The 16,832-nt window shown below is 44.1% G+C and overlaps 3 protein-coding genes and 1 long non-coding RNA gene across 6 annotated transcripts; 2 read left to right on the top strand and 2 right to left on the bottom strand.

Annotated features, from left to right (window-relative positions):
• Positions 1-20: 20 nt before the first annotated feature.
• fbh1 (F-box DNA helicase 1) lies at positions 21-5,022 on the top strand. 3 transcript variants are annotated; one of them, XM_085901959.1, is made up of 21 exons: positions 21-261; positions 330-473; positions 581-984; positions 1,074-1,210; positions 1,279-1,426; positions 1,502-1,683; positions 1,760-1,834; positions 1,914-2,005; positions 2,097-2,265; positions 2,342-2,555; positions 2,640-2,727; positions 2,788-2,883; positions 2,959-3,095; positions 3,167-3,263; positions 3,329-3,495; positions 3,618-3,690; positions 3,763-3,957; positions 4,028-4,153; positions 4,229-4,335; positions 4,415-4,549; positions 4,624-5,022. In XM_085901959.1, the coding sequence occupies exons 1-21, from the start codon at positions 243-245 to the stop codon at positions 4,783-4,785; spliced, it is 2,967 nt and encodes a 988-aa protein (XP_085758085.1). In that variant the 5' UTR covers positions 21-242; the 3' UTR covers positions 4,786-5,022. The 3 variants fall into 3 exon arrangements, with proteins under 3 accessions (XP_085758085.1, XP_085758086.1, XP_085758084.1); XM_085901960.1 differs by having other exon boundaries at positions 330-476; positions 1,381-1,426; XM_085901958.1 differs by having other exon boundaries at positions 330-476.
• On the bottom strand, positions 2,342-8,217 carry LOC147040229 (uncharacterized). Its single transcript, XR_015063072.1, has 7 exons — positions 8,140-8,217; positions 7,947-8,083; positions 7,841-7,873; positions 7,700-7,743; positions 5,775-7,635; positions 4,401-4,817; positions 2,342-2,538 (listed from the first exon to the last, which is right to left on the bottom strand). It is a non-coding gene; the product is annotated as an uncharacterized LOC147040229 (long non-coding RNA).
• A 2,188-nt stretch (positions 8,218-10,405) lies between these two features.
• il15ra (interleukin 15 receptor subunit alpha) lies at positions 10,406-14,276 on the bottom strand. Its single transcript, XM_085901968.1, has 7 exons — positions 13,439-14,276; positions 12,729-13,206; positions 11,911-12,105; positions 11,793-11,840; positions 11,584-11,697; positions 11,365-11,452; positions 10,406-11,274 (listed from the first exon to the last, which is right to left on the bottom strand). The coding sequence occupies exons 2-7, from the start codon at positions 12,805-12,807 to the stop codon at positions 11,202-11,204; spliced, it is 597 nt and encodes a 198-aa protein (XP_085758094.1). The 5' UTR covers positions 12,808-13,206; positions 13,439-14,276; the 3' UTR covers positions 10,406-11,201.
• On the top strand, positions 13,097-16,690 carry rbm17 (RNA binding motif protein 17). Its single transcript, XM_085901962.1, has 13 exons — positions 13,097-13,254; positions 13,522-13,653; positions 13,756-13,875; positions 13,937-14,103; positions 14,183-14,295; positions 14,425-14,475; positions 14,796-14,934; positions 15,000-15,151; positions 15,233-15,277; positions 15,628-15,701; positions 15,807-15,905; positions 15,987-16,059; positions 16,453-16,690. The coding sequence occupies exons 2-13, from the start codon at positions 13,531-13,533 to the stop codon at positions 16,548-16,550; spliced, it is 1,254 nt and encodes a 417-aa protein (XP_085758088.1). The 5' UTR covers positions 13,097-13,254; positions 13,522-13,530; the 3' UTR covers positions 16,551-16,690.
• Positions 16,691-16,832: the final 142 nt, after the last annotated feature.

The raw sequence follows: 16,832 nt of genomic DNA, 5'->3' as shown, positions 1-16,832 counted from the left end.
TCTAAAAGCAAAGGCGAAAGCCACCGCGGCCCTTGTGAATTCGTCACTTCCGTCGAAAACACTCAATTTTGTTTTGGTATTTACCTACGACGTAACAATTTTAACAATCATTTCTTCATGGTCTTTCTGTTATAATTTGTGAGTGCCCGCAAGTGTTTAGTTCTCAGCTTTAAATATTTTTTTGCGCGAAATGTTGAGGGTTTTTAAATCCAGGTACTGTGCAAGTTGAACAAAAAAATACTATGGAAGTGGCTGTAAAAGGTCAGTCCTCTCACCCAAGTCGAATGTCTATGGTTGTGTTTTAAATTTGTTATTTGTTTTGATCTAAGGGAGAGCCAAGAGGAAGCATTTAAATGCAGACGAGCTAGAGAAAAGTGAGGCAGGTCTTGAAGCCCTCACCAACCCCCAAAGTTTAAGCAGAAGCCGGAGTAGCACTTCCAATCTGAACCCAAGAACTACCAAAAGACCAAAATGTGGTGACTACTCTACATTACATTAGAATTTGGCTGTTGATGGCATATCGTGAAGAGGGTTAAGAGGGGAGACATGACTAATATGTTAAATTTACATTTCATGATAGCATCAATCACCTCTAGTGCGGAGACCGACTTCCCCCCATGCACAAATGGACTCCATGGCGAACCAGAAGATGAGGACGATGAGCAATCGTTGCCCTCAGACCTGGAGGAGGAGCCTGAAAACAAGAACATTGACTACTTAGAGGGAATAACCTCCGACATGTTTGAAGATGAGTTTGACTCTTCTGACGAGTTGATGCACGAGGAACTGGAAGTGGAGGCCCTGCCTGATGCCACCTACGGTCTCCTAGGGAGCAGCAAGGAGCTGCTGCAACCTCAGGGTTGTATTGACGACCTCCCGGAGGAGGTTCTCAGGCAGGTCCTCAGCCTCCTTCCTGCTCGAGACCTGTACAGGAGCGCCTTACTCGTGTGCAATCGGTGGCGCGACATGATTGAGGATGAAAAGGTGATGCGCACCACAAAGCCTTTGGCTGGGATGAAAAATCGAGGCACTTTTTTTTTTCTCTTCCTGAAAATAATTGTTCCATATTGCAGTTTATGCCCTTCAAGAAACAGTACTACCGTTTCATGATGAACGAAGAGGTTACAATGGCGGCGGTCACCTGCTCATTGATCGAGGGCCGCGTCATAAAGCCAGCAATGTCACAGCACGGCATCCGCAACCTCGTCATGTAAGTTTTTCAACGTCATCCGGGCCGCTTTCCAAACATTAATCTCTAGGCTCTTTGTCCGAGGGCAGTTTAATGTCGCACCATAAATTCGGCGCGATGGTGAATCCGACGGATGTTTTGGAGCAAGTGAAAAAGCATCGCTTTTTTCCCCATGCCGAGGCCGCCATCAGATTACGCATTCGGAATGTTCCCAAGTGCCAGAATCTGCACGTGGAGGTTCAACTGATACACTCGCACAATTTATATTGTTTCCGCGACTGTCTCCAAATGTTCCCTTTTTGATCCCCGCAGGGCCCCAACCCGTTTGCAGCCATGGCGGTGATCTTACTCCTCAGCGAGAGCGTGGAGGACGTGCAGGCGTTGGTGACCTTACTGAACGACTGCATGTCGTACAGCGTCGTCACCGAGTTCCTCAGTCACATGGCCACGGTGCTGCTGGCTGCCTTGAGGAACAAGGTGAAGATTAGCGAAAGGTGGGACTGGCTAACTTCTAAATGGAAGATAAAGTCAAATGTATTTTCTTAATCCCCTTTTTTGGGTGGTTTCCAGGTTGCATTACAACATCTACTATGTTCTTCACCTGAGGGAGAATGGCCCCTTTTCGGTTAGCTGCTCGGAAGGCCGGTGAGACTATCAGTTTACTCTTGGATATCTTCTTATGCGTTTTGGATTGACAGTTTTTTTTTGTGTGTGTTCCCGCCAGGAGCTCGCGCATGAAGTTGACCTCAGAACAGCTGAACATCCTCAGCCACGATATTCAGAAGGACCACTTGGTGAAAATTGTTGCCTTTGCAGGTACAACGAACCTCCACGCTCAACATTACGAGAATATAAATCGGACTCCCGTCAGGGTCTTGCCAGCTAACGTACCGTTTTTGCGTTGAAGGTACGGGAAAGACGACCACGCTGATCAAGTACGCCGAGCAGCGGTCGCACCTCCGCTTTCTGTATGTGGCCTTCAATAGATCGGTTGCTAGCGAAGCCTCGCAGCGTTTCCCGCTCAACGTGGACTGCAAGACCGTCCACTCGCTGGCCTATAAAGACATCGGGAAATTGTGAGAAGCTCGCACAGCCAAGTGTGCAATTCAGATCTTGAGATCTTTTTTTATTTTTTTATTTTTTATGACGCAGCTACCAAAAGAAGCTCACCTTCAATCTGAACATCTTCTCCATCAACACGGTCCTGCCCGAAGGTCGAGGGGGTTACGCCAAGGCCAAAGTGGTAGCCCAGACCCTCAAAAACTTCATGGCTTCCGTCAACGAGACCATCGAGCGTTGCCACGTGCCTTTCTCGCAAGTGAGTCTTCAAGGCAACAAGACGCTCATCGCTGAAGAAGAAAAAGAGGTGAGGAGCGGCCTGATTTCAATCGTCTTAACCATTTGTAGCATTCAAACATCAAAATGCTGAAATTCATCTTTTTGTCTGTAGTTGTATGTCCGAGATGCAAGAAACATTTGGATGAAAATGAAGGACCCTAATGTGATAGAAGAAAAAGGCTACCACATCACTCACGACGGTAAGACAGCGACTCACATAAGCCTCGTGAACAATTCTAAACTTTTCTTTTCTTCGCCAGGTTATTTAAAGTTATGGCAGCTCCAAAAGCCAAAGGCCAGACTCTCCGACCAATATGACGTCATTTTTATCGACGAAGCCCAGGACTGCACCCCCAGTAAGTTCCTCAGTCTTGAATTTTGGTCGTTGTTGCTTCCCTTCATTTTGGCTTTTATTTTTTCTCCCCCCTTAGCCATCATGGAGGTGCTGCTGATACAGAAATGTGGCAAAATGCTGGTGGGCGATCCCCACCAGCAGATTTACACCTTCAGAGGTGCCATCAACGCTTTGCAGACTGTGCCGCACACGCACATCTACTACCTAACACAGGTAGGTAGTAACAACAACACGAAGAATAACACCGGGATAGATTCCCAATCGAAAATTCTCTTATTGTCCAGAGTTTCCGCTTTGGCGCCGAGATCGCCTACGTAGGGGCCAGCATCCTCACAGTGTGCAAGGATGTCCGCAAAATTCTCGTCGGAGGAAGGCAGAAAGGTAAGACGGCTCAAGTTTAAACAAATAACCTCGCCAGACTCACTTTACGTGATCCGCTTTCCTAGGGGGCGTGTTTGATGAAAAAGCTGCCCAGGCCCAACAGGACATAGTCAATGGGATAAGCCCCAGTCAAGGAAACACGGCCATCTTGTTCAGGTGCAATTTTGGCGTGTTCAGCGAAGCCGTGCGGCTAATCGAGGCCAATAACAAGTGCAGCATCCACTTCATCAGCGTGAGTATTTTGTCTACACACAGATTATTGATTTTTTTTTTTTTATATTGACTAAAGGTACGATGGATATAATACTCTTGCTCTTGTTAAATACATAATTGTGGATGCTCTTTACCTGACAGGGTGTGGACAACATCGGGTTGAGTAAGATTAAGGACATTTGGTACCTAATGGAAGACAAAGATAACCGTAAACGTGAGGCCTCGCGCATATCGTTTTCATTCCGGTTGCACTGGCAAAGGAAATGATTGTCCTTCTTTTTATCAGTGATCAAGGACCACCTGATTGGATCGTTTGCAAAAATCCAACAAAACGCCTTTGAGGCGCTGAAGCTGTACGTCAACAAGACGGAGGACCGTGACCTGGAAGCCAAGCTGACCATTGTGACCAAATACAAAAATCGCATTCCCGATTTGGTGAAGTGCCTGAGGAGACACTCGCAGGACAATGTTAAAGAAGCAGGTGTGCTCTTTTGAGAATTGGAAGAGAAAAACACATGACCAGTCCTCCTCGTTTTTCTGCTTCCTTCCAGACTTCATACTTGGCACAGTCCATAAAGCCAAAGGCCTGGAATTTGATATCGTGATGATCGGCCAGGACTTTATCAACGTTCCCAGCCCCAGACACAACAGCCACCACTTCAACGAATTTGTTTTTAGTGAGTGTTTGCTTCAAAGTTCTTCTAGTTGGAGACTTCAAATTCAAATTGTCCAAACTATAAACTGTAATTCAGGTAACGTCCCCAACGACGAATGGAACCTGCTCTACGTGGCGGTGACTCGCGCTAGAACGACGCTCATCATCACGAGGAGCATTCAGTACATCATCACCCAGACTGGCGTAGGATATGATCACATGATCAAACAATTCTTAACGCACTAAATGCAAAGAAAACATTTGTTTACCTTGTCATCAACAGGAATACTTCTTGAAGTCGGTGATGCCCGCTACGCCGCTGAAAGCGGGCGAGACGCCGCCGTGCCTCGTTTCCGCCTGTCCCAATTGCATCACGCCCGGTTCCGCTTTCATGATGTGCAAAAGACGGATGACATATGTGAGGACACTCAGCAACTGAAATGAAAAATACAAATGGAAGTATGATTTACACGTGCATGTGTCTGCATCTAGACGAGTGGCCCGTCCGGCGAGGGCGCGCTGTGCGAGAGGTGCGTGTGGACACGCGTCGGCCCCATCGCTTATCTCATGACAGACGACGTGCTCTCCATGGCTGAAGTTCCAGAGCGCTTCAACCGGCATTTATTCCACATCATTTTCCACGCGCCGCTGTAGTCGGAACTGACTGGGAATATTTTGTTGTTTTTCTGTAAGAGAAAACTTGGGTTGGGTTGATTTACTGTTGGTTTGTCCGTTGAAAAAATGGGACTGAACGGTTTGATTTGAAATGACTGAAAAGGTTAAAAAACGACAAGTTGTTTGTAAATATGAAAATACAAAACAGTGAAGGCTTTCATACTGAGTTTGATGTTTTGTTGGAATGCTCTTATAATAAAACATTATTTCAATGGACGTTAGCATTTGTTTTTCAGATTGACAATAACACCAAGACGCCACAAGATGGCAGCAACAAATTATGAGCAATAAACTCGAAATACAAACAAGGAGTTTCCTTTAGTGATGTGCATTCCAGTTATTTTAAGTGAACTGAATCTTTAGAATCAGTTAACTCAATAGATTCGTTCAAACGAATTGTTCACCAAATCGTTTGCCACAGTTTCTTATTTATTTATTTACCTCATGTACCTAATCACAGGCCACTTCATTAGGGAAAAAGTGAAAAGTGACACACCCGCCCACACCCCCTCATAATTTAGCAAGGACAACATGTTTGTTTGAATCAAATGACACCAGATTTATAGCTTAAAAAACAAGGACAATGGTTGAAATGAAAAAAGAATCACAATATACAATTTGAGATCATTCATAAACAAAAACTAGCATGACACTTTGATCCAACTAAATGCATGACTTATTTTACAATTTTGCAGATTTGAAATATTCCATGTTGAGTACAAGTCCAAAATATTTTCAGACTACTAGTTGATTAAAGAAACTACAAACTTCTATGACACACTAACCGTGTAGATTGGACACAAATCGGTCACCTTGGACAGGCTCAAAGCTCTGCCAAGAAATCAAACTGAATTAGAAATCTGCACACAGGGTCATGAAATAAAACAATTGGTGTTTTTTTTCTCCCCCACGGGCTTTGTTTTATTGACTGGCTGTACAAACGTTTTGCCAGGCGTCTCCGTGGTTACCTGGGCATTTGAGGCAGTGGGCGGAGAAGGCACGTCGGCGATTTCAGTCTCAGGGCTACACACCGGGTTTTCAAAGGCGTCCTGCGACAGCCACACATACAAACAATTCAAACATGACGAAAAAAACTCTTGAATCTATAGTGTCGTATGCATGATGATGTGGGAGTGTCTTTTGTGCAAGTAGCCAAAGAGGCGCTTTCGTGTGACTTGAATTGAGCTTTCTCGGCTACCGTACACTTCCGCTTCAGCGAGCAGCTAGCTCTCCAGGTTGTTACCATTTGGGCTTTCGAGTGAGTAATGTCAACTTTTTTCCAAGCTTTCGATTTGCTGTATGTATGTAAATGCGTACATGTAAACAATGACATGAAAGGGGAATATTTGTTAGTAGTTAGCTCAATGGAAACTCGCTAGCTCTCGGGAAACAAGAGGTGGAGCGTTAGCTAGCACACCCACAAGTAGCACTCACTCGGCTGTCAATCAATCAGCGTTTGACTTGAACGTTGTTTTTCTATGTTTTTCCATGTCCAAACTTGAAGACTGGAGGCTCCACGTCGGCTGCTGGTCGACTATCTGCATATCTCGAAAGGTACCTCCCCATTTTGTTTGCCTCTTAAATGTAGAAGGTCGTGTCATATATGACTTCAAATATTCCCAAATGTTATCAAGGGACATTTGAATTGGTCATTTCCCAAATGAATAATGGGCCACAGTGAGAAGAAACAAAAGAATTGCTCTACAATGGTTAAAGTTACATGTCAATATAAGAAGTATAGTTTTGAAAAATGTACTTGCATTTGAACTTAAAAAGTATATTTTGGATCATAGTTGGCACACATGAAAAGTGAAAGTGTACCACTTTTTTCTTCTAAAATTATGATTTGAATCTAAAAAAAAGAAAAAAATTGGTGTTAGTTGGTCATGTTATGTGCTTGAGGAGCTGATGTGCGATGTCATTTTGTCATGGCACACCAGGGAGAAGGTGAGCACATGCAAGCAGCTGACATCTCTCGCAAAACCCAAGTGCCAGGTACTGCACAATGTCATCATCACACTCATCTGGATGGGTTTTTTTTTTTTCATGTCATTGATGCAAACCAAGTTAGTCAGAAACATATATTTAACCTACTTGATTTGCGTGTGTCATGGAAAAACTTGTCCAAAAGTGAGTGGTGGTGGTGGTACTGTGCAGTACTTGGCTGGCACTTCGGTTTTGTCCTAGTGAGAGATGTTTGAACTGTTTGCATGTGCTCACCTTCCCCCTAGTGACTGCCACGAGAAGTAAGTGACATCAAGCACTTCATCTGCTTCTATGCAGGCAGGCAGGCAGGCAGGCAGGGCCTTTTTCAAAGTGCTTTTCTATTCATGAAATTGTTCAAGTGGAATGTGAGTCTTTGTTTGCTCATTTGAAGTCTTTCATGCTCGGTGGTCGGTCACTGCATTGGCAAAGTGCTGTTTGAAGTCTCGAGTTGGCCACTTCCAAAACCTAAGTGTCCACTACTATGGACCTAAAGTAAGTTTTCAGCCTTGAGGTGAGCGTCACTGCAACAGAGCCAAGTCTTTGAATGCTTCTCTCTGTCTCCACATGAGTCAAAGTGATGCAATTGCAGTCAAACACTTGGCTTTGTTCAGTGGCTGAAGGCAAACACTCAACTCCAAGCTGAAAAGTACCTTCCAAAACCTAAGTGCCACTTTGCCCGCCTCCTACCTCTGCCCAAATTCAAACTGACCAATCACGTCTCGTCCCATAATTTGCATAACCACGCCCACTTTCTGACAGCCAATCAGAATGCAGCATTTGCAATTTGATAAAATGCCTTGCTAATAAAAATCTTTTTGCAGTCAATCTGTTCCAGATGCAGGCCTGTGGACAGAAATGAGAAGACAATTAGAAGCAATCGATTGAAAGAGTTACCTTTAAAACTCACAGAAAGTGAGTCAGCCATGTCGGGCTCGTTTTGAAGATTCGCACCTGCAGACAGAAAGTAGAAAATTAACACCAGTGCAACGAAATACCCGTTTCAGTCATTCTCTAGTGGATTTATGCAAACGCTGATTTGTCTACTTACCTTCGGCCAAACGGCGCTGTCGTCCAGACGTTGCTAAATGTTTGTGCAAAAATTGTTAGTCTTTCTGCACGACGCGTGCTTGAGTTTTGTAAATGTACTTACCCACCGTTAAATGCTTCAATTGTTTGGTTGCACGCCAAATAATAGCGTTTTGGTGCTCGTCGAAGATGTTAACTGCTAACGCTAGCTTCTGCAAACTTTTTAGCTTGTAGGATGGAAGCATGCCCAAAATGCAAGTTGACGCTGAAAGAGAACAAAAGCAGTTAGTTCGAAAAGGTTAACTCAAGTTGAACACCCACCTTGTCACTTTTAAACGCCGTTGTGGAAGAGTGCAGCAGGTGGACCAGAGCAGCGTGGCGCATGCTATCAGAGTTGAGCGATTGAATGAGCGTCGCGTTCGTGACGCATTTTATAGTCTTTTTGTGATGACGTCATTAGAAGTTTAAAAAAAAAAAAAAAAAAAGTTCAAACACATGCACTCAGTTGGAGGATCCTGGACTCGAACCAGTACTGCAAACTTCGTAGGCAATGGTATTATCCCCTCGACCATTGTCCGTTGGTCAGTTGTGAAATAATTATCTCTCTTATCCCAAACCATAAAGCTATCTTCAGGAAATGTTCAAAGTAACCTTCAATTACAAATATTTAACGTGACCTTTTAAAACCTCCATTGGCCTAATGGTTAGAGCTTTTGCCTTGACTTTGGGAGAGGCGGGTTCGATTCTTATGTGTCGTTCTATTTAATTTGAAAAAGCTGCAAAGGATGAGTCTCGAACCCGAGGCTACTGCACGTCAACCCAAGTCACAAACCATTCAGCCAATTTGGCGTTAGAAATTTAGCTAGTTTTGTTATGCATTTAAAGTATATATTTAACAAACTAGCTAAAAACACTAAATCACATACCAAATTCAGAACACTCACTGGTGTAGTACGTAAAGCTTTTGCCTTATGTTCGGGAGAACCGCGTTCGAGTCTCACACTTTTCAAACTTTAACTCAAAGTCTGCTTCGTGTGGGGCTCGAACCGTACACTCCCGAACACCGGGTAGAGTTATAAACCACTCTGCCATTTCGCCGGAGAATTTCGGCTCTTTTATTAGGGAGTGTACTATACATAGAGTACGTCTAAAATGGACATGTTCATTTTACATTGGGTTACATACGAGTGAATGGGGGCACTGCCGTCTTGCGGTAGCTTGGCGTCATTACATGAGCCACCTCATAAAGCATGAACCGCAGTCTTACATTATGCAAACTTTAGCATGTTCATTTTACCTTGGGTTACATAGGAGTGAATGGGGGCACTGCCATCTTGTGGTAGGTTGTTGTCATTACATGAGCCGCTTGATAAAGCATGAACCGCAGTCTTACACTGCAAACTTTAAGCATGTTCATTTTACATTGGGTTACATACGAGTGAATGGGGGCACTGCCATCTTGCGGTAGCTTGGCGTAATTACATGAGCCACCTCATAAAGCATGAACCGCAGTCTTACACTATGCAAACTGTAGCTCAAAATACGCGTCGTGTAGGGCTCGAAGCATGCTCTCCCGGTCACCGGGTAAAGTTATACACCATTCTGCCATTTTGACGGGGAATTCGGCTTTTTTTATTAGGTAGTGTGTAGTACATAAAGGACGTCTGGTCGAAAAGGAAAAATGGACATGTTCATTTTACGCTGGGTTACGGACAAATGAATGATTGTTCTGATTGGCTGTTTGATCTGTGACGTCACTTACACTCCATAGGTACACCGCCATTTTTAAGTGTACCTAATCACGGGCCATTTTATTAGGGAAAAATCATGGTCAAAACTTAAATGAAAGTGAAAAGTGCCACACCCGACCTCACCCCCACTTTCTGATTGGCTGGTTGATCTGTGACGTCACTCGGACACTCTATTAGGTACACCACCATTTTCAGGTGTTCCCAATGTGCATGCAACCTGTCTCACAAATAAATGGAGTTTGATAACCACGCGACTCGAATCATCTTACATATATGACTTGAGATGAGTGGATTTGTATTTCTTTATTTTTAGTACAAGTGATGGGTGTTTTTTTAATAGTTAACAGATCTGACTCATAAATTGGGAAGTTACGTCATTTTCATCTTCGTTTTGTTTTACGGGGAGGTGGCGCCAACTTCAATGCGCATTACCGATACTTACTGGTTGAAGTCATATGAACGGAAAAAAGAACGAATCACTTATGAAAGTGATTCGTTCACTCACGTTCACTGAAAGGATTCGTTCTTTTGAACGAATCGTTCACTCACGAGCTAACACTAGCCTCCTTGTTGCCGTTGTTAAACTACAGATAATGTTAACAATCTGACACATTGACAGAATACAGCTGCTGTCAAAGCACCACTTCATTTTCCTCACAGGATTAATAAAGGATCTTCTCGAGAAAGGGAATCTGTCCAGACGCGTTGCAGCAATCGTGCTGGTTATGACACATTCCACAGAGACGTTATCATCCATCATCAGATAACATCTGGAGAGGAAAAACTTCTTTTCAGAACTCATACAGAGACATAAATGACAAAATTCCAGATTAATTCAATACATATTTATTATGGTTGTAGTTTGCATGAGTGCAGAACACCAAGTTATAAAAAGTGCACTGACAAAAAAAGTCCATTTGGAAAAATATATGAATATATAAGTATAAGTAAGAAATTGCTACATGGCTACTTATTCAATATTTGAGGGAAAAAAGTAACTGATGAAAGGCTTTTTGAAACAATAGTGGGAATTAACTTTGACTTTTCTGAGATATGACCTATCGTTTGGCTAATTTTGAGTAAAGTCGTGAGAATTTTTTTAAAAGAAGCTTAAAGCTTTTTATTACCACTCCAATTTCATGTTTATATAAAACACAATATTAAAGTGGGCTGTTTGTCCTCATTACAATACACATTTTCAAAATATCGCTTGATTTTATTGGGAAGGCCGGAATGGATTCATGGCGCTTCCATTGATTTCAATGGTGAAAAATGATTTGCGATTGGAACGTTTCCAACGTAATCAGAAACGAAGCAAACCTGTTTCTCGAGGCACAATTGTATGTAAACACCTATTAAATGCATGTTTCCTGTGTTTTATCAACTTTGACAACTTCCAGTAAATGTTTAGCTGGGCGACACTCCTACTTGCTCGGAACGTGACCCGGTTGCTCACCACTGAGTCTTGATGGGCTGCGGGTGTTCAACAGTGTAGAAGCGTGAGGATTTGGTTTCCTTAAGGCAGCCAAGTGGTCCACACTTGGGGGCTTGACTCACATCCATAGCACAACGAAACCAGACAGTCGCAGCTGTCTCCTTTCTTCGGTACTTTCTACTGCCTGTTTATCAAGGCTATGACGTAGCTTCATTCAAAGGAATGCCTTCCGCTGACATCTGCAACGGCTGGCTGGTTCTCGCTCGTCTCCTGACAAAGAAAGAGGGAATAACACGGGTGAAGATTTCGTAGGACAAAATGGCGTTCAAAGTTGCTGAAAACGTTGCTCCCTCAGCTCACATTTGACAAAGGAGGAGGCGGATTCCGATAAGCGCCACGACGGCTACCAAGACGCTAACGACGGCCGCTATTGCGGTGATTGCAGGTCCTGCCGATGAGAAGGACTGATTAGAAAGAGTTTACAACAAAAACCAGTTTTCACAATCTTACATTAAAGAGCAGCTGACAGAGCGCAGTTTCTTCAGCTAGCGAGTGAATGCCAACTTAGAGCAAACTCACCACTCAAGGAGGAGCCGGTTTGCGAAAGAGAATAGTCATTGCCGGTTTCATTGATGAGCGAGTCGGCGGGCTCCGATATGTTTCGGCGTTTCTCCACACTCGTGCTGGCGGCGTCTGTAGTACGGACGCGTCGAGGGATCGTCAGGCACATTTGGCGGCATTTCGAGCCTTTTTGGAATACGACGCTACGAGATTAGCACGCCTCTCACCTGCCTCGGTGTCGTTGGACGCGTGCGCGGCGCTTCCTCTGGGGTCGCCTGGAAACACAATCGAGCCGTGCGTCCTGTAAGATGCAACGTAGGCGAGGCGATTTATTTCAAGACTTACGTTTGCATACGAGGGTGGGAGAGGACCAACGCGAGCTGCCGGGTTTGCATTTGATGAGGTTGGACGTGCCCGCCGTTCTCAGGTAACCTTGGCGGCAGATGTAGCGGAATGTTCTGTTGAGCTGGTGGCAGTCTTGCGGCGGAGGCTGGGTCTGAGGCCAACGAGGGATTCCCGAGCACGGGCATTCGCTTTGGCCTGAAGGCACAGGGCTGACAGTCAATTGTTGAGCTCGGTTGTTAGGCAATTAATAAACACTCAAAGTAACAATGAAGGAAACCGCAACTAAACCAGGAAGATAAAAATATCAAAGAATGCGCAAAAGTTGGTTGTTAACGGGTTGAACTGGATTTTTGACAATGTTAGTCAAGCAAGATTACATAATTCAGAGTTTTGAGTATGGGACACAACATATAAGTGAAACAAAAAAAAAAGTACAAATAATGGAAGCAATATTCCATTGTAAGCAGGGACAGCCCTTTTGTTATTAAGCCAGAAAAACAATTCATCAAGGCACAACAGTCAAACTAATTTCATACAATGATGAACAAAGTATTAGGTTAGGGATCAACACATTTTCAGACCTATTTTTGTCACATAACCCAAATCAGATAGGCAACAACGTATTGATGACCATTGAACTCACCACCGGTTATTTACAATTGCGTTACAACAGAAGATATGACTTTTGATAAGAGCCATATAATTTACATGGGAATAAGATTGAAGTAAAAACAGCGGTTAATATCCATACAAATAATACTTTACAAAGACTTATAGAGAGAGACAGCTAGAAACAAGTGTGAGCGTAGATGGTTTACCGCTGTCGGAGCAGCGCGCTTTGTCCAGGACGCACGCCACCACACAAACTACAAGCCAAAGTCCAAAGCCCAAAGCCATTCGACAGAATTTACGAGCGAGTTTGGCTGCAGAGTACCCATGCTCGTATTAACTTTCACTATTAGTCATCAGCGACAGTGGGGAGCCGCCTATATTCTGACATCAGCTGATTGTGCGGTCGTCCGCCATGTTTGTAGTCCCACGTCCCAAAAATCATTTGCTATAGTTTCCGGTTCAACAAAAACACATGCAAACAAGACAAGCCTTGTATATATAAAAAAAAAAGGGTTAGAAAAATTGCAAAAAGTCGATATAATCAACCGTCGTGGCTCAATCGGGGTCATCCGGCCGCTAGGTGGCGCGACAAGTAAAGAAAAAAAGACGTCACGGAGTGTTGACTGACGCGCTCGGTTTTTTGCTTCCGTCTTGCAAGAACATGCCTTTTTGTTCAATGTGCATCTAAAAGAAATCATTTCATTCAATTAATATCAACTTATCTCCAAAACGGTAGGTTTAACATTCGTTACGAACTGTATTTTGATAGAATTGCTACGTGGTAGGGAAAAGCCACTGTAACGAACTGTATTCAGCTAACATTAGCTATTTCTCGTGGCCTGTTCGGTTTCAAATCACTTAAATGGTGTGGGGAAAAACAAGCCTCATCCTGTTACCGTTCTGTTACAAACCTCACCTGTTCGTTACTGGCGACCATTTCTGTCACCATGCATTGAGAAAGTGCTGTCCAAATCGACTGAAATGGAGCATCTCTCTTAGGTAACAGCAATGTCGCTGTATGATGACCTCGGCGTGGGTGCAAGTGACACCAAAACCGAAGGATGGTCCAAAAACTTCAAGCTGCTGCAGTCCCAGCTGAAGGTGAAGAAGGCAACTTTGACCCAAGCTAAGGTACGGACAAGCACATCTAATGGTGTGGTTGAAACGAAAGCCCAGGTATCACTGGTATATATTTATCAATGTGTCTGGAAAACATTTTCCGTGTGTGTGCAGACCCATCGGGCGAAGCAAACTACTGTTTTGGCTCCTGTCATCGATCTAAAGCGAAGCGGCCCCACCATTGAAGACAGACAAATCCCAGACACTCCTCCAATTGTCGCCGCTGCAGTCAAGGTCCGATCACCTTTGACTTAAATGGTAAAGATCCCCATTAAAGCTACGATAACCATTTCAGGAGACCGCGCCCGCCGGTTTCTCCTCTGGAGATGTGCTGATCCCGCTTGCCGACGAGTACGACCCCATGTTTCCCAACGACTACGAGAAGGTGTTGAAGCGGCACAGGGAAGATAGACAGCGGCAGAGGGAGCAGGAACGCCAGAAGGAGATTGAAGACAGAGAAAAGTAGACTAAAGATAGTCCAAAATCTGTTCACAAGATTTTTTTTGAGGTGATTTCATCACACTTTCATTTATCCCACTAGGAAAAGGAAAGACAGACACGAAGGAGGAGCCCCAAGCGGCTTCTCGAGATTCCCAGCAGCAGAGGAGGACTCTGACGAAGACGAAGATTATGAGAAGGAGCGACGAAAACGAAGTGAGCGCGGGTTTTGCTTGTATTACCTCATGGATACAACTTTGATCAAAAAAAAAAAATCCATAAAATAATCACTAAGATTTTTGTTGAGGAACAAAGTAGACTTACTGTTTGTGTTTGTTTTTTCAGGTATGGGTGGTGCTGCCATTGCTCCGCCTTCATCACTTGTGGACAGAGATGGTGAGTGTGACGTCCCCTGTGGCCTATCAAAAAAAAAAAGAAAATCATAAAGACATCATACTTTAGTGGTCAGTTGCAACAGCTTGACGAGTAAATCTGACCCTGTATTGTAATAGCATTGTTTGTCCAGCAGAGGGAGGCATTGTCAGCATGATATCAATTTTATGACACTTCTTAAATTTATTCAGGGATGGGCAACTGGTGGGATCACACTTTGAGTGGCCCCTTGATTAAATTAAAAAAAAAAAAATGTTAGTTGCAGTGGTGAAAAATGAACCCTCCATCATTTAAATTGTACTTCCCTGATTTATATGAACAAGGTTCTTCGGCATATCCATACGAGGATGAAGGTCGTCCAAGCAGAGGCTCAAAGGCCGCCATCCCTCCGCCCATGTACGAGGACTCGGAGCGGCCGCGTTCCCCGCCCGGACCGACCAGTTCCTTCCTGGCCAACATGGGGTGAGTCAGAGAAATTATTTGACTGCATCGGTACACCACATACACGTTTGTCTCTGTTCCTGCAGGGGTACCGTGGCTCACAAAATCATGCAGAAGTACGGCTTCAAAGAGGGCCAAGGCCTGGGGAAGCACGAGCAGGGGCTGAGCACGGCGCTGTCTGTGGAAAAAACGAGCAAAAGAGGTGGCAAGATTATTATCGGGGACTTGGCGGAAAAACGTAAGAAGGATTTGGATACTGTGATACTCTTGAGTTTGAACATCTTCTAAATGCTTCTACTTTGTGGTGTCGCCCGAGCAGCAGGGGCTCCGGCGCCAGTTGCTCCTGAGACTCCCGGAGGAGGAGGTGGGACCACCCTGTTGCCGTTCTGTTCTTCGTTTTGGGGCTCAAGTCACAGCCGCTTATTTTTTTTTTATTTTATTAATACGATATGTTCAGGTGTAAGGTGATCCGTACATGCACTGCAGCTTTTGTGTAATGTTCTTGGAGAGGGGAGAAAGAAAAAAAAAAAGTATTACAAAACATGACGGGGGGAAAAAACTGATATCACACGAACTCCATAGAAAGTTCTCCAGATGAAATTACAACACGCCCACACTTGAACAATACGATTTGATACAATACAGTTTTATTTTTTTGTTATCAGCCTTTCGCTTGCCCCATGCAGAAGTTGGTAAATGTTTTCTCCATTCTAGTGGATTCCAAGAAGGCTGATGCAAACCCGCTGACAGAGATTCTCAAAAATCCCACCAAGGTGGTCCTACTGAGGGTACGTCTGTCATATTAAACAGTTACAAAATTTCCCTGAAAATCGTTAAAAACTCGTTTGGTGAGCTGTTGGGTTATGCTAACGTTTTGGGCTCCTGTTTTTTAGAACATGGTGGGCCGAGGAGAGGTGGATGAAGACTTGGAGGGCGAGACCAAAGAAGAGTGCGAGAAATACGGCAAAGTCATTAAATGCGTCATCTTCGAGGTGAGCGGCAAAAGGTTGAATAGGGACCGTCGTTGATTCGACCCAGCCTAACTGTGCTCTTTTTTTTTTTTTTCCCCACAGATCGCAGAAGTGCCCGATGACGAAGCGGTCAGAATATTTCTGGAGTTTGAACGAGTGGAGTCGGCCATCAAAGGTTTGTATCGCGTTTCGTCATCTCTGCGACTACTATTGTATAACGTCTCAATTACAGTGGGGTGAAAGTGTGTTGCTTTCTAATTGGGTTGGCCCAGATTGGAAACAAGGTGTGACGGGGCTCCCTGTGGTGTTATATCAGGATGTGGCCCAGCAACCTAGTCCGGTCTCCCAGCGGCACCGTGTAGAATTGGGCTTACATCACAATACGGGCAAAGCAGGACACGCAGGGGGGAAAAAAAAAAAAAAAATGACGCGGGATAAAGATAACTGTTACTGAATTGTCGAAGGAACCTCATTTGTATCGAACCACTTTTTGTCGCCATTCTTTGGGAGTAACTAATAGATTGATTTACCTTGACACGGTTTGACTGTCGCCTTCTGTGTTCCGCAGCTGTGGTGGATCTGAACGGACGTTATTTCGGCGGGCGGGTCGTCAAGGCCTGCTTCTACGATCAAGACAAATTTTGGGTTTTTAACCTGGGCGAGTAGTCACCAGGTCGTCGTCTCCTGTCATGTACATACATCCTGTTTTCTATTTCCCTCATCTGTGTAGTTTCAAATTTTTTTGGGGTCATAGTTTTGAGATGGAAAATACCTTTTGTCTCGAAATAATAAAGGACTATAATTCATCTTTATTTTGTCTTGCACAGTTTAGTTGTTGAGAAGACATTTTTTTTTTTTTAGGAGAACCTACTTTCCCTGCCGCAATTTTGTCTCCAGAGGGCAGAGAATTTTAACTTCGCCCCAAGTCCATTATGGGACAGAGCCTCA

Source organism: Syngnathus leptorhynchus, chromosome 21, assembly GCF_054491065.1.
Source record: "Syngnathus leptorhynchus isolate UIUO chromosome 21, UIUO_Slep, whole genome shotgun sequence".
In the NCBI taxonomy this organism is placed as follows: Eukaryota; Metazoa; Chordata; class Actinopteri; order Syngnathiformes; family Syngnathidae; genus Syngnathus; species Syngnathus leptorhynchus.
This window is presented reverse-complemented; position numbering and strand designations above follow the sequence as displayed.

Bases quoted from the DNA above. Each gene is read 5' to 3' on its own strand.
- il15ra (XM_085901968.1), bottom strand. From the start codon at position 12,807: ATGGCTTTGGGCTTTGGACTTTGGCTTGTAGTTTGTGTGGTGGCGTGC. The intron at 11,698-11,792 runs GTGAGAGGCGTG...TCCGTACTACAG, and splicing joins GTCCAACGACACCGAGGCAG to ACGCCGCCAGCACGAGTGTG. The intron at 11,453-11,583 runs GTGAGTTTGCTC...TCTCATCGGCAG, and splicing joins AACCGGCTCCTCCTTGAGTG to GACCTGCAATCACCGCAATA.
- fbh1 (XM_085901958.1), top strand. The intron at 477-580 runs GTGACTACTCTA...ATTTCATGATAG, and splicing joins TACCAAAAGACCAAAATGTG to CATCAATCACCTCTAGTGCG. The intron at 2,266-2,341 runs GTGAGAAGCTCG...TTTATGACGCAG, and splicing joins TATAAAGACATCGGGAAATT to CTACCAAAAGAAGCTCACCT.
- rbm17 (XM_085901962.1), top strand. From the start codon at position 13,531: ATGTCGCTGTATGATGACCTCGGCGTGGGTGCAAGTGACACCAAAACC. The intron at 13,654-13,755 runs GTACGGACAAGC...GTGTGTGTGCAG, and splicing joins CAACTTTGACCCAAGCTAAG to ACCCATCGGGCGAAGCAAAC. The intron at 14,476-14,795 runs GTGAGTGTGACG...TATATGAACAAG, and splicing joins ATCACTTGTGGACAGAGATG to GTTCTTCGGCATATCCATAC.